General features: G+C 35.2%; 1 protein-coding gene across 1 annotated transcript in view; it reads right to left on the minus strand.

Moving 5' to 3' along the window:
- CSMD1 (CUB and Sushi multiple domains 1) overlaps positions 1–17360 on the minus strand; it is a 1233014-nt gene that overhangs the window by 57294 nt on the left and 1158360 nt on the right. The window contains exons 53-54 of the mRNA XM_069805938.1: positions 9219–9392; positions 4805–4978 (exon numbers count right to left, since the gene is read on the minus strand). Of these exons, the coding sequence (XP_069662039.1) occupies positions 4805–4978; positions 9219–9392 (348 nt within the window). The remainder of the gene's footprint in view (positions 1–4804; positions 4979–9218; positions 9393–17360) is intronic.

The following is a 17360-nucleotide window of genomic DNA, read 5'->3' on the forward strand; positions in this document are numbered from 1 at the left end:
AGCTTGAAGTCTGCTTATTTTTGTTAACTGTGTTATGCAGTAGCCTAAAACAGTGGGATCAGCAGAAAAATAGGTCTGGAGATACTACATACCACCTCAGCAAGATTCTCTAAATGCATCTGTCAAAGTCTAATCATTAATTATACAGAATCACAGTTGAACTTGGAAGGGACAGCTAAAGCAGTTTGTCCAGTCAGGTTTTGAATACCTATAAGAATGGAGACTCCACAACCTCTCTGGGATATCTATTTAGGTATTTTACTACCCTCACAGTTAAAAAGCTTTTTCTTATGTTTCAGTTTGTGCTCTTTGCCTCTTGTCCTTTCAGTGGGCACCACTGAGAAGTCTGGCCATCTTTTTTTACACCCTCCCTTAGGTAAGCATTGATAAGATTCCCCTGAGCCTTCTCTTTTCTAGGATGAACAACCCCAGCTCTCAGTCTCGCCTCAAATCACAGTTGAGTCCATGAGAGAAGGTTGTGTTTCTGCGAAAACATGTTTAGGAAAGGCAGAAAACACCACAGAGACGGGGGGGGAGGGGGCACAAAAGAATTAGTGAGAAACAACAGAGGGAACACCAAGGTTAGAAGAGAAGGAGGTGCATGGGGGAGCAGATATTCTCTGCAGGCAATGGAGGACCCACACCAGAGCAGAGAGATGTTCCTGAAGGAACGGTAGCCTGTGGAGAACCCACGTCAGAGAAGAAGAAAAAAGTGAGAAGGAAGGAATGGCAGAGACAAATCGCTACATAGTGACTGCAAGGTTAACACACCACACTAACCTAAAATGAGAAACAATACCAGTTATCAAGACAATTAATACATTTTAAAATTTCATCTATTTGAAATAAAATCTCCCAAATTTCTAGATCAGAAATGCATGTAGTAGGTCAATGGTATAGAACTACTCTAACACTGATATGCTTAAACTGAAGTGGATATCGCCTATTCCCTTTGCACTACAACTAAGTATCTTCTGGTGCACAAATACATTTATAACAGTTAGTATTACTTTAGATAGTATATTCCTCTACAGAACCCAAAAGTAGGGTTTCTTAGAGAAACTGCAAACTTTATGACCTATCTCTTTTTAAAACAGTTTAAACGTCAACATGGATTTCAAGGTTGATCACCTTGAATCTAGAGAAACTGCAAACTTTATAACATATCTCTTTTTCAAACACTTTAAATGTCATCCTGGAGTTCAAGGTTGATCACGCCCCAACACTTCTGTATTATTCTGACCAAGTCTCTGTTTCTCCCAGTAATTGTGACTTACATTCAACCAAGGCTCTGAGACTCAGCTTTGGCACTCTACTTCTTGTACCTCTTCATTTTTGTAATTTCTCAGACAAGAGTAGAAGTGGTGATATTTAAGTAATACTTACAGTTTTAATTATATTTTTAATAATTTTTTTGTTTTTGAAATGAGCTCCTTCTCTTTTAACTTGAGGTTACATTCTCCCACATCATACACCAACAAACATTCCAGTGTAGAAAAACAATTACTTATCCATTCCCTATACTGACCAGTATTGCAAGCTGTGATTATATAAATACTTGTCACACTGATTTCAGTAATATTTAAGTCTTCATTGATTACAGTTCCTAAACAACTCTATGTTTTGTAATACAGACCTACAGTGAGGCAACAGACAAGCAGTAGGTGACAAGATTAGGTGAATGCTCACAGTTCATGATGGAAGAGATACAAGACAGTCACTGAAAAATAACTATTGCTGTAGAGAAAGACATACTAAGTGAAGAGAAGAATGAAGTGAAGAAGCACTGAGTGAAAGGCAAGTCTGTGTTTCCACCACCTGCATGAGAATAGACAAAACTGTAGATACTCAACTGAGAGAACTCTGGGCTACTCCATTGCAACAGGAGTTTGCCATTCGTAAGTGAATGGATCTTGGCAGAGTTGCATCTATAATACTCACTACTTTCAGAAAACCAACCTCCTTAAACAAGATTTCAGACCATAAATTGGCCTGGATCAAACTCAAATTCATGTGATGAATTAAAAAAGGAAAATGAAAGCAGACAGGAGATACAACTGAAATAATGTTGGAGTAACTGTAAGGCTCCTAATTCTTATGTTCTTATTTTTTAAATCTCAGTCTTTGCATTATTTTTCATAACTTTCCTGTGTTTTCTTTTCTCTTTCACTTTCACTTGTTTTCCTTTTAATAAACGTACTTGATTTCAATGTAAATAGCTGAGTAACCCAGCTCATAAATGGGGTCGAACTTCAGCAAAAGCATGCAATCTCTGCCTCTGACAGCCAAATAGAGCAGATCTGGACTGCATCTACAGGATATGTGAACAAGTGTGTATTTTCAACAAATAAAACCTTACTTAAATGCCTCATAGATGAGATAGAGGAGTTTGTTCACTAAAGTCTAGAGAAACAAAACAGTATAAAAGGGGAAAAAAAAGTACATGAGCCTAAATTGGAACAATTTGCTAATTCCTGTTTCTCTGTTCCAATAATTATATTGCTATGCTAGTTAACTCACTTGAATAAATTCTGAGGGTAGTGACTGAGGGAATTGCCATCTCTGTATTGTTTTAATGAGAATAAAAGATCTAATTCCACACACACTGAGCTTGAAATTGCATCAGCTATCTCTGAAACAATATGGTGAGCTAATCACCAAAGATAATTATTATTCTTAGGAACAACCATTGTAATACAATATGATTTTTAATAAACCAACAGGTGAAGATAATAAAGCTACCAATAGCTGAAGTTAACTTCTTATTACATGATTTTTACTCTCAATGTTACCATCCTTAGCACAACTTCACTGATTGCAATTTCCTTTAGCACATTAAAGACAAGTTACAAGGGACGAAAAGCATAGTACTTACATTGATTTAACATTTACGTGATCATTTTTCCAGTGAAAGAAAATACTCAAGAAAAACTTACTAGCCATTGCATTTCTGGAGAAATTATTTTATCTGCTTTAGTATTAACCCTCTTTTCAACAGGCTGTCTAACTTGGACCTGTCTAATCAGAGAGGACAACAGAATTCCAGACTTGTATTCTGAATAGTGGCAGATGAGATTAATTAAAAAATCATGTTTTTAAAATTTGTAATGTAATCTTTAGCTTCTTAAGTTTGTAGCCAGCATTCAGGCATGAGATACAATCCATGCAAAAGAACTGAAAGGTTCATCAGCCTAAGGAAAATCCTAAGTGACTCGTTGCATGAGTTAGCAAAGTTTTGCAAATTATGTCACAGAAGGAAAATCTTGCCAGCCTTGCCAATTCCAATTTAACACTCAAAAATCTATCTTAGGTATAATATGTACGTATTTTCTAGATATATGCATACATGTATAGATAGATCAATTGATCAATCAATCAGTTGATTGGTCTTTGTGTTCTATTTGTTTACAAGTTCCATACCAGGCAAAATCATCAGGTTCTCTCCAGAGACTAATCATTTTTTTACTTGTTTTTGGTTTACACATTTGGAAATTGGTATTGTTGTCAAAAGTTATAAATGGACCTGGACAATTCCAGCTTTGCAAAGGGAATATGACCAGAAACAACAGTTTTAAATTAGATCCATTAAAATATATTTCCTTCTGGAGCCTTCACAAAAAGAGCACTGAAGGATATACAGTGTTTCAGAAACTTTTCTCCGGGCTTTTGAGATCTTTCAGTATATCTTACACGATTCACCTCATGTTCTGCCTTTCACCTCTCCGACAATCTGCATTTATTTTATAGCCATAAGATATTCAATCTGCCTCAGTGATTCAGAAGAAAACATTTCACAATACCATTAAATATTATCACCATATTATTGGATTCAGCACTGAGAAAGCGTGTACTACACCAGTACAAGCTATTTTGGGGCATACACCATAAAAACCAATCAGTCAATGAACAGATTTCAGTGGTCTGATAAAGATATTGGTGGAACAGACCAAAGGTTTGATATTAGCTCCATATTCTGCAACAATAGCCAAAGGTTGAGGAAAATAAATAAAAACAGTGGCCATAAATGGAAAGAGTAACAATAGGGTAACTTCAGATACTTGTTTTCCTTTTAATCTTAATTACATTTCTGGCATCTGGATAAATAAATGATAAGGACACAATGAAATCTGAGAACTTTGGATTGTGTTTTAAAATGGTTTCTTTTTGTCCTTCCCTAATATGTACATTCAATACACAGGTTTCTTCATAACACAAACCCTTGCTTCATTTTCATCGCTCAAACATCTCCATCTTACCCAGAGAGTACTAGTAATTAAGTTCAGATACGTCTTCGCAAAAAAACAATCAGAATTAAATCTTACTTTATAATTTTTTTCTGGGTAAAGAAAAGTCAAGTTTCACATGTACAAGAGTTATTAACATCTCAGGCATTGCTAGGAAATACAGAAGGATGAAGAGTGTTTTGATGAAAGAATATGTTTTCATAGGAGTAATGGACCACTTATGGAAACTCTAGTGCACCTAATTCAGGCTAGATAGCCAACTGTGATTTATTAATGTAATATAACTTTTGTGATATAAAGTATACTTTATGTCTATAAATTAAATGCTAGGTATTGCAGTCTACGAACTTTAAGATAAAATACTGAAAAGCCTAGGCTTCCCCAATACTCAGCCCTAACTCCATTTTCCAATATAGAAATGCAAAAAACTCAAAAAAGGTGGCAATAAGTTCCTAAAGGTCAGGTTTCTGAATTATATCCCAATATTGTGAAGGCAGGGTAAAGGATCATGCCTGAAATAAGTCATTAGAGAGCAGAGAATGTATAAGAGAGTTTCTTACCTCGGCAGTTGGGTAAAGGGCTACTCCACTGCCCATTGCTTCGGCACTGTGCTCGAGAAGCACCCTGAAGTAAATACCCAGTGTTGCAAGTAAAATTTACAACATCATTTAGATTGAACTCACTGCCATTAGTCATTCCATGAGCTGGATTCCCAGGATGTCCACATGTGATTGCTGTTAAAAAAAAAATAGGCAGGCTAGCATCTAACTGAAAGGTACTATTCCATGGAATCACTTACAGGTTGGAGCTCTTCTGTCTTTGTTTGGTTTTTTTTGTTTGTTTTTTTTTCCTTCTGAATTTGTCTTTTATATTCATACAAGAAATTTAAGAAAAAATAGGATACATATATTCAGAATTCTTAACTGCTGGGAGAAAAATCTTAATTTCTCAATAAAACTTCTAGAATCTACTTTTTACCTTATGTTGAAAGTTGTAATATAATTACATATATACATGCGTTTTGACACTCATCTGATACGTATTAGACCTTAAAAAATGTAAAGAGTTCACCATATTTCCTACTAATGCAACTGAAAAAAAATATTTTTCCCTAAAAGCTTCAAAATGTAGTAAGGCCAAACAAATTGAATTTGATGTACTGCTTCAGAGCATTCTAGAGTTCTGAAGCATTCCTGTTCCAAAGTTCTTGAGTTGCTTTGCTGAAGTAGCGATCCTTTTAATCAGATTTTCTTATGGCAATAGAGAAATCATTGTTGGGAGTAAATCTTTCCCATTGTGTGTATTACATGTGTTGATTATTCTTAAATGACACTTACAAAATACACTTATGGTCAAGCTCTAGCTTTCCACGACATTAAAATAATATAGAAAAATATAGAAAAGCATCATACTGACAATATAAAACCAGAATGTGTATATATATATATATATACACACATACATACACACACACACACACACACACACACACACACATACAACTTTTCAACATTGTGCTGGTGATGTTTATCATACACAAATAAATATCCTATACACAGGTTTATCTTTTGCTTTATTACTTTTGGTTTGCTTGTTTTTTAACTTGAAGAGACATGTGAAAAATAATTTAAATGTGATTTTTTTTATTTTATCATGGACCTCAACTGTGAAACAGTATTTTCAACAGTACCTGATCTTTGGGAATTAAATGGGACACCTTCTTGTATAGAGACTTATTTATTTAGCCCTTAAACTTTGTAAATAAATCTACTTAAAACACTTGAATCTTTTCTGCACCATCTCATTTGAAGCATTGGAAGATGTAACCCTAAACATCAGAATAAAATCTTACTACGTGCACAGGATCAACTTTATTCTAGCCCAGTTGTTGCATTTCTAAACTGTTACAGATGATCATGTTTCCATAAATAAAGCCATTTCCAGGGCCATACTAAATCACTTAACATAATTCTTGTATAAAAAACTATTAAATTTTAAAAAATGCTATTACCTTTAACCTTCTGCAGTTTCCTGAACAAATTATATGTCATAGGTTTTAACAACATAAATTTAGGTCTCTTGTAAAAACTCTAATAATGATGGATAATTCTGTTCAGTTGCCCTTTTCAACAGAAGCACACCCGAGTCAGCCAGCTCCTGGTTAGACCTTATTACTCTTGACAGGATGCTGGGTTTCATAACACCTTCCAGAAACTAAAGATCTCAGACACTGAGATCTTAATCACTGCATCTAGTTCTGTCACCGCTCCATTACAGTTACTAGATATCATTGAGCTGTTGACTGACCAACACTGCAGTAGCTGGATTCACACAGTAGTAGCAAGTACTTAAAAGCATCTTTAAAAAAAACCAAAAAACCCCCCACAAATGCAAAGTAGATCATTTTGGCATTATAGTGTTTTCAATCACCACTAAGCTTTTTACACAATCAATTTAATATTGTTTACCTAAGCAGTAGCCAAAACATTTCAAATAAAGGATATTACTGTTGTTTATATGTCATCTAAATGGTGGATTAGAAATTCCCTCCTCCATCCTAATATAAACAGCTGTCCTACGCATGCACACACGCACATGCATGTGTATCCACACACATGCTAAATGTGTCATGGGAAAATAGATGTACCTGGCATGTCTGAAACTAATACTCGCTAAGGAATTACACATTTGCCTATTATATTGCAAAGAGATCAACACACTTAATGTAATATAACTCCGAAATATATACTCCAGTCTTTAACACAGTATTTTTCTTAGACCCTGGAGACTTCCATCTCACCACAGAAAATACATAACACAGAAGAAATAATGGTAGTACTGATAGTACTTGAAAAAAAAAACCCACAAAAAACCAGTCTGAGTACCTAGCTATATAACTAAGCCAATGTTTCAGTCATCATTAATATAGTACATACTTTTAGCAAAGAAGGTTAGTCTCCTGATTTCTGTTGTGCTGCTACTCACAAGGAACTGATCAGACATCTTTGTATCTCCTGTTAACTCTCAATAACCAGCAAGTGAAAAGATCTTTCAGAAGATATCTGGCTAAAGTGTGGTCCAACTGGTTATCCAATAAAGGAATAGGGAAACACCTGTATGTCACAAATTGTGCAAGATGAAGAAGGCTGACTTTCATATGAAACTAAGAAGCTAAAGTAGTCACAGGTGGAGTACTCTGAGTCCTTCCTTAGATATTTTTTGAAGATTACAATGTCTAGTACTTGCAACTCTGAAATTCCTTTCAAAGCCAATTAGAAATACAAAATTATGTGTGATCTTCTGTAAAAATCTCACAAAATAAAGACAATTTGTGGTAAATTTTCAGGGGCACAGTCCTTAACTTCTTTATGGTACCTCTGCCATATTTCTAGTTCCTGGTCCACACTGCTCAGTCAGAAAACCATTTCAGTATCACATTAGAGAGCACATTTCTAGCATTGGTAAACAGTATGTTTTTACTTTCCTTCTCAGAAATAACAGCCATTTTTATGAGAATTTTTAATAACTAGAACAATAAATAAATTAAAAAAATAGGAAAATCATCTGAAGCTTGGATGCTGACATAACAAAAAATCATTTTGTATGGCTCTTTAGTCTGGCAGTTATAAGCAAAAGAAAACCATGTTGTAACGGGAAGTATTAGACAACCTATAATGACAGAAATTGCTGCCAGTTCTTCTCATAAGAGTAATGATAACATCAATTTAGGAAGAAAGCCTCCCACCCCCCCTCAGCTTTGCCCCTTTCTTTTGAAGGGATTTTATTCACTGCACAGTAAAATTAATCCACTAAAAGTAATACTGCTAGCTGGTGGCATTTCTCCTTTGATGAATATAAATCACTTGAAGATATAAATAGGATTTTAAAAGGACAATGACACTTGGCAGGTATTTCCTGCAGCTGTATACAGGTTGAAATTTTCATTTTACCACTAAGACAGAAAATACTGAACATTTTTAAATCTAATGATTCATGAGTAATGTATTTTCTCAGAAATAAAACCAGGATACTAACAGAGATTGAACAGAAAAGCTGATCATCTCAGTGACTATCTCTGCATAGACAAAAGTACTTCTGTCTGAACTGCAGACATCTTAAAAAATTACAAAATTGAAATAATTTATATAATTGCTCATTAAAAACAATAAAAATTGCATAGAAATAGGGAGGCTTATTAAAACTGAAAAAGAACAATAAAATCAACTACACAATAAGGTAGTAAAATAAAAAGCAGAGAAATCAGACTTGACTCTGATTAAATGGCTGATGGTTCAGAAAATGTCACAAAAACTGCTATGCAAATGAGGATGGAAGTAGAGTAGGAAAGACTCAACAATTCCAGCAATTAATTATGGGATTTTCAAAAGCAGGCAAATTAAGAGCAAAAAAAGTCCTACTAAAGGGTATAAAAAAGTTAACAATTTTTCTAACAGATGTGTTATAATCCAATACCATGCCTGGGCTTGCACTGGTAAATATTAGGAGGCCAACATGGAAAAATGGGCAGTCACCATCAAAACTGCACAGTTGAACAGTATTCCAGCTTTACCCACCAAACAATGAAAATAGACCAAGGGATTTTGGTATTCCTGGTGAAAAAATAGGGGAGAGGCTTAGTAAGCCCACATTTGACATAGAAATTATGCCTGGAGAAAGAAAGAGAGATAAATGAAGTTATACAGTTGCAGCCTGCTGTTCAATCCACTTCAATGCCTATGTAATCCTGTTTCTGAAACAACAGAATTCAGAAATTACTGGATATAGATTTTTCAGTCTGTTCTAGGTTAGAAAGTGCATTCGATTATCATAATAACTCTTGCAATTGAAAATAGGTCCAATAAAAATCTGGTCTGAGCATCTCATTCAAACACCTTTGAACACCCAATCCACTGTTAATGTTCAATTACGTTTAAAATAGCAGTAATAATTCAGTGAAAAATTAATTATACTTACGGACACAAACAGGAGTTTGTCCAGACCACTTGTGATCCTGTAGGCAAATTCTGACAGATGTACCAACAAGTCGAAAGCCAGGATTACACTGGTAGACTACGGTATCACGATAACTGAAACCATCTCCACTAATATGACCATTTACAATTGGGTCCGGAGAACCACAGTGACCAGCTACAATAAAAGAACAACACATCAAAAACATATATTCTCACAAAACTTGCCAACATTTACAAGAATCCTGCTAGGAAAACAAAATTTCATCCTTGCTTTCAATAAACAATATATTAGAGTCAAATACTGCACTGTACAGAACAAGTTCTGAGATGTAAAAACTACAGGTGATACTTCTACTTTTTTAGGGTGAAGTGATATTCAAATAGTTTTAATTTTCCTATGTATATTTTCTGCAGATTCTGTTGCAGAAATGACAAATTTGTCAGAAGAATGTCTGGATAATGTAAATTGCAAATGTCTGAAATTACAAAACATTCTGTTTAATTGCTAGAAAACTGACAATTTTAGCATGGATATTTTTTTCCCCTTTGCTTTAGTAAGGTTGCCTTTTTCCTCAGAGAAGTGTGAATTAAAATGTCTTTAACTCTTAAACCCATACTATTATTTCATGATAGAGTTCTGGTTTCTCTCATTCATGATTTGCCTTGGACTTTGTAAGTAGATCTCTACTAATAAACATCATTGGGACCATTCTCTGGTAGAGGCCAACCAGCACAGAGCAGTCTACATCCATAAAATGAAAATCTCTTGCCCTCCAAACCAGCACAGCTGCCAGCAAGCTGCCTACCAGGATCAGTACTGGTTTAAGCTAACTTGAACTGTTCCTGGAAATTGTCTTAGAGAATCTTAGTGAAAAACATGTCTAGGCATTGTTCTCATGATTTAACAGGAGACATAATCAAGTTTCATGCTCGTTTGCATGTCCTGGTGTTATTATTTTATTAGACCAAACATAGCCCTTGTTATTATACATATCCAGCAAACAACTGATTTCTCACTAGCAGGTCCTCAGACATTAGTAGACAGATCCTAAGACTGTAATTACATTAAAAAAACCAAAACAAAACATAACTAATTTTTTAAAAAATAAAGAAAACGTAAATCATTTCTGTGGGATCACCATCAGTCTATTGCCTTCAAGAGAAGAAACACTGAGTTATTTCAGATATGTATGTATGTATGTCCCACTTAGCTATATTAGCTCCTTTACAATGCCATTTAGGCCCCTATTTTTATTTATTAGAAATTTTCTCAGTCTAATTCAAAGCCTGCAACATAGAAAGCAGGTTTCTACACAGACTTATTGAAAAAAAAAAATTCCTACAGCTAAGTATACCTTGTTATGTTCAAATATTTCCTAACATTCAGCTCCAGTTTCTACAATTAAATTCATGTTTATTTATTAATGGCTTTTACTAATGAATTGTAAAAAGTGTTTTTATCGTGTTTACTCTTTCCGAATAATAGTCACCTTTATGTTATCTTCAGCTGATTCTTAGCTAAACTGACATATTTAATGCCTTTTCTGTGCTTATAAATTCATATTCATGTCAAAATTATAATGAACTCTTCTTTATATTGCTTTCCAATGTGGTCAGCACACTTTGAAACAGCCACCTTTTCCAGACGGATGAAGGCATGGAAAGGAAGGAATGTCTACCAGCACTGTTTCCTCCTTAGTTATATCAGCTGTTGTTAAACAATACAGAACACATTACTCCAGATTAATAGCACTCTTGGCACTAAGGAAGCCAAGTAATGATTTTATTCTCCCTAGATTCTTCATTCTGTTTGAAAACAGAGCTGCTGAGCAGGAAACTGTTTCTCTTTACTGATTAAAGAGGAGGAAAAAAGTTCCATTTTTTGGTGACACTGATTAATTATGACTGGCAATAATTTCATCTGAAACTACGCTAAGTCCTCATTTTGAGATGTGGGGACAGGGACCCGAGGCTCATGTCTGCTGCTGGTATGGGGGTGTGTGACGTTCTGTGCTGTATCCATCAACAGCAAGCTTGTTTGTAATTTAGCTTCTTTGGTATTGAATCTCCTTTCTAATAAAGACTCTTTAATAACACTAGGCAGTGTACTTCATTTACGCTTAATGGCTCTTCTAAAACATGAGAATGGTAAAACACATGCCACTTGACTATTTTTTTCATGCATATAGGATTATTATAATAATCTTAATTGTAGGATTGCTGATGTCTTCAAGAAGACATTGTGATATTCTGTGAATTTGTTGAAGAAAGTATGAATGTAAGGTTTTCACACCCAGCTTCTTACACAGCTACTCTTCCCCTGACAAGGACTATGGCAACAGAGAGTAACAAGGACATTGAAAGTGTATTTTTCTCCTTGAAGTGTCTCATGGAATAATTTACATTATTGATCTCAGTCCAAATTAGTAATACGATCCCCCTTACCATTCTCTCTCCTCCAGCCTTGCTCAGCCTCTCCTTGTCTATCACATCCTCCAGCCCCTTAAAGGACCCTTCCCCCAGACTTGTTTCAGCTTCCAGTATCTCTCTTGTATAGTGGAGGACACAAAAACTACACACAGTTTTCCACATGAGTGCTGAAGAGGAAATAATAACCGTGACCCGCTGACTACACTGCTGCTCAGAGAGTCCAGTCTGTGATCTTCTTTACTGCAAGGCCACATTTTTAACTCTTGTTCAGCCTTGCCACTAGGTCACCTGGGTTGCTTTCTGTAAAGCTTCTCCCTACCCAGTCAGTTCCAAGCCAGTACTCATGAATGGCATTATTCTAGGAAAAGTGCAGGATTCTGTATTTGTTGAACTTTGTGGGCTTCTTGTTGGCCCATTCCCCCAGACTCTCAAGGTCCCTCTGTCTAGCAATCCAGCATATCAACTGTTCTCCCATCATTTAGTGGCATCCTTAAACTTGCTGCACCCCAGCCTGTTATCCAAGTCACTGACAGAGGCTGGATCGTATTGGCCTCAGTATTCATCCTCAGTATCCACTGGCTGCTAGTCATACTTTGAATCATGAAACGCTACCCTCAAAGTTCAACTAGTTTCCCACCCATTTTGTAGTCCCCCCATCCAGTCCCTGTCTTCGTAATTTGACTACAAGGATATTATGGGAGACTGTTTCAAAAGTTTTGCTACAACACTAAGTGAAAGAACTCTACTGCTGAAATCTACTGAAATCTGCATCGGATGAGACAGTCATTGGAAAAGGCAGTAAGATTATTAAGGTTTGTTTTGATTGTTCCATCCTTTCCATTCCCAGCTATTTTCTTGTTTTCCCTATGCCTTGAAATGGATTTAGTTCCTACTTGCTCCCTAATTTCTTCCAGGGACTGAGGTGAAATAGCTGGCCTCTTGCCTTCTTTGGAAACCTGATGTTACAATTGAGTTTTTTTCCAGTAATTGCAGTTGTTCCCATCTTTCAAGCATGGTAGAAAGAGGCCTCACAATGACATATGCATCACCTCAGACTTACCCAGTCAAATCACAGATATTAGTTCAGTTTATTTGTGTAGTTCCTTAATTGATTCCCTCTACTGCTCTATCATCTCTCCCCCCTAAACATACTAATAGGAGTAACTAATTCATGGCCTGGCTAATCTACAGCCTAGATGAATTATGTACTAGAGCAGACGTATGCCTCAGTTTTAATCAGAATTTCTTCTAAAGAAAACAATTCTTCACGGTCCTACATACTCAGGCATTGGGACAATTCTGAAAATTGTCATTCAGGCAATTGGGACAATGGCAGATTTGGGGAAAAGAAATCTATGAAACAGATGCAAAATGGGAAAAGAGAAGCTGTATTATACAAAATAGAGTGGAATACATCTGTTTGGGTTTTTTTTAATTTTTCTAGACCTAAAGGGTGAAGAATTGAAAAGCAGTTGCTGCACTGAAGCCAAACACAGGGAACCACAGGAAATTTCAAGAAGAAGGATAGCTGAGATGTGCCAAATAGCATAATGCAAAATACAAAATATTATGCACTTTCTCTTAAAGGGGAATTTAACAAGTTGCTGGACTTACTATGTGATTCATTTCATTTACAGATCATTCCAGCTAGTGGATTTAATGATTTTTCTGAGAATTTTGACTTATTTAAATTAAATATTCCTACAGCTCGAGAACTGCAAGAGCAGTGCAATAACACAAAATGTATGTAATTTTCCCATCAAGTAAAATTAGATTAAAAGAAAATTAAGGAGGCTTCTAGTGGATTCTTTAACAAAATATGCTCTCAAGTATTAAGGAAATTGTTCACATTGTTCAAGGTTGGTTCAGTAGTTTTAGTCTAAAACATCTGGAAGCAAGATACAAATAATTCTATTTTATTTTAATAAGAATTTGAAATATAAGCCCATATCACAGTATCATACTGCAGTTTACCTATGAGTTATCAATTACAGGATCAGATATTTTTACACAAGCACAATCATCAGCAGGATTTTTTCACACTGATAAATGTAGAGAATTATATATATTATAGAATTACATAAGATTTTACTTTTTTTTGAAAAAAAATGCTAAAAATTAATGAAAATGGAATGGAGTAGATATTATACTTAAGTTTAGATTTTGAAGTATGCCCTTGACTTATGTATAGTTTTGCACCTGAAAGTCATAAAAAATCAGTAAAAATATCTGTTCAGGAAAACAATTTAGTCCATGATTAAATGCCACCAATACTAGAGAAAGAGTTAAGCAAACTCTTAAAGGTTTCCAATTTGATCTATGCCTTACATGTATGTATGGTCACCCTGTGGTGGGTTGACCCTGGCTGGATGCCAGACCCAATACACACCCCCACACACAAAGCATAGACACAAAAACATGTGTTTTGTGACTTATAGGTGCAATTATTCTTGGAAGGAAAAAAGGGGAAGAGATATGAAATATCAGCAGTGTGAGTAATTGACTGAAACTGAAAAAAAATCTTGCCTAACAATTCTTATTTATCCTTGTATAACTAAGAAAAAATACACATAATACTAACTACCTGAAGACTTAGGTCTTATATTTAGCCTTGGACTCATTAACTAGAGTCATTGGTTTTCGCTTTCTTTTGAGAAAATTAATAAGGACTTGACAAACTTGACAAACCCTTTCCCAAGATACAGAAATTAGTGTACTCAGCTGGCCTGAAATCATAAATTGATTCTACACAGACCAGTGGGTAACATAAAGTGATACCTATTTTCATCTACAGCTGTCCTGAATTACATTCATGCAGGTACAGTGTAGGTAAAAAGAATCTCTGACTCATTATCATTCCTTTGAAATGGAAAGGCTCATTCAGAGCTCCCTGGGTGTCTGCCTCCTGATTTTCACAGGCTTCAGGTAAGTCCTAAAGGCACCTCTGAAATAAATTTGGTGCATGCTGTCCTTGAAATTTAGGAATACACAACTGGTGGCATTCACATCATCTAGCTTTAAAATTTAAGAATTTACCTTTCCTGAATTGCTCTCTGGAGGAGCCTGCATAGTTCCATTGACCTTGTGGGGAATTTAGGATCTTAGATTGTACTCTAAATTGCATCTAAATTAGGTGTCTAAAGTACATGGTGTGAAAATCCCTTATGTGAGAGAATGTAGAGAGGCAGGAAGAGGTTTAGTAGCAGAAATATAACCTTCTGCAGCATGCATGTGATGATAACTCAAATTTAGACTTCCACACGCAGAGCTGTGCAGATTTTTGGCACTATAGAGCTTGTCTGATTTTGAAATAGCAAAGACTAAATAGTGATTAACAACCTTCCAGCTCTAAAAGTGATCTTCTTTGTCTAGTGAGGTAGATCCATGCATTTACAAGCTCTAACCATAGGGTTGCATTCAGCAATCAAATAGAAACTAAAGTCCGCCAAATTTTTTAGAAAAAATAATTGGGAAGTATCATAAGACAAGCATTGCTCTTACTGCATTAATAGTTCCTGCAAGAGGTCCTGTGTTCATTACAAGTGGGAATAGATCTGTAGAAATCATTCAAAATGCAGACAGTCAGGTGGAAAAAAAAATTTATTAGTTATGACCAATGGGATAAGATAATGGATACCAATTTCAACCAATTTCAATGCAGATTTGTAAATAACTGAAACAGACAAAATCCAACAGCAAATCACTCCTGGAGAAGAAAAGGATTAATTCATATAAATGAAATTCAAGCTGTATATAAATACTGGCTTTCCTAACTATGAGATCTTGTAAACTTATTAGCTGTTTCCCAAAGAGTTAAAAGCATCACTGTGTGTAGTTTTTAAACCGATTTCAAGAATAAACTGTTTGCTATGTAAGTCCTGTACTGATCAGTTCTTCTCCATCTCTACGCTACTTGAATCCAAATTTATGGCTACAATAGACAATCTTCTGGGGTGTTCGGTGGTAAAATATATTTCTCAGTAGTCAGAATAGAAGAAAAAATTCTTTTCCAGCCTTCCATGAGCAGGAGTTATTTATAATACAAACAGAATCCACTGAGATTTGTATATTATTTAGTTTGTATATTTTAGCAGGTAAATTATCCTGTGTGTATAGCCTTTCAAAAAAGAAAAGCACTACATAAGTACTAATCCTGTTATTATTGATCAGATGATGAAGTGCTATTTCAGGTTAGTCAAAATGAATGAATGCTAACACATATCTTTATGCTTGAAATTATAAAATGCAGGTGCGAGGCACTACACTGGCAATGAATGGTATAACAAACTGCAAAAACCTGAGGGGTAATAGCTCTTTTTTTTTTTCAATATAGCTTGTGTGTTTGCAACAGAAGAAAGGGCTGAGGAAAATACTCCTACACATGCAAATTTGAGGCTGTTGGATCTTCACAGTTGCAGTTCCAACATCTTTTAAAAGTCAGCTTCAGTTCAGGGATAACCTGACACCAGTAGGAAGCTGATGTATCTTCACATACAAACCTCTTACATAGTTCCACTGTGGAACTGATGAACTTATGTATGTGAAAAAGTAATGCTGAAGCATAGCATTCCCCTAACCAGCACCTTAGTGGAATTCTTTTTCCTAGGTAAAAAAAAAAAAAAAAAAAAGATGTATTTTACTCCTTTACTGCTCTAAATATCAAAATAAGTAGTAATTAAAGTATAGTCCATTTATGTCATTATTTCCTATATCAAAATGACATCATGTTTAATAAAGCACATTTTAAATTGAAAAGTAAAGTGTATGGAATTGAAAATATACTAAGCCAGAGAAGTGTTTTTCCTCTTCACAAAATTTGCCAGAAACAACTACGTCTTGCTGGGAACTCACTAATAACAAACTGTCATTTAGAAGCTAGGTTAGCTCTATCAGACAATGGTCACTACTTCTGACCACCCTGTAGTTTAAGAGATGACATACTGTAAAACTATATTCACGAAAACTGTACTACAAACATTACTGTTGCAAAATGAAGGACTCAGTCGGGAATACATGATCAAAGGTTATAAAATCTTAACTGAGATTTGAATTACATGATCTCATGCTATTTTTTTCTGAAAAGATTCTGTCTTCATTTTCCTTGCTGCTACAGCCTAGTATCTGAATTGAAACAAGAAAAGGCAATCGACATGGCAAGTAGGACACAAAGACTGAGATTTTATCCCTGTCTCTGAGAGAAGACTCCTATATTTCTGTATTTCATCTATACCCCAATACATCAAATTGTCTGTTCTATACTGATGAAGAATAGAGTTAATATGCAGCTGATTAACTCCACATTCTCTTTCATCAAGGTTAGATTATTATGCTTTTGTCTGTTAGTGCATTACTGTCTTGTGGTTTGCAAACTGTTTCAAAATATTTTCTCTAGAAGAATTTTCAGACATTAAAGATCTTCAGAAATGCAGGATGTTCTCACTAGTACTCTGTTAAAAATCAAGCTTATCTAAAGATACTTGCTATTCTTTTTCCTTAATAACCTGCTAAGATGAAATTTATGACACTTGAAAATTGTTTTTTTGAAGACGTGACTGAGTTGGTATGTGGTCCCATCATACCTGGTTATTGGGATGCAGATGTTCTTCTTTTCTTTTAATAGAATATTCTACCAGGGGAACGTTGCTGTGTTTTAAAATGCAGCTCTGATTTTCTATGTTTTGCTCAGGGGAACTGTAGCCATTTCTTTCAGTTT

The sequence above is a fragment of the Haliaeetus albicilla genome, chromosome 18, assembly GCF_947461875.1.
Source record: "Haliaeetus albicilla chromosome 18, bHalAlb1.1, whole genome shotgun sequence".
NCBI classification, from domain to species: Eukaryota; Metazoa; Chordata; class Aves; order Accipitriformes; family Accipitridae; genus Haliaeetus; species Haliaeetus albicilla.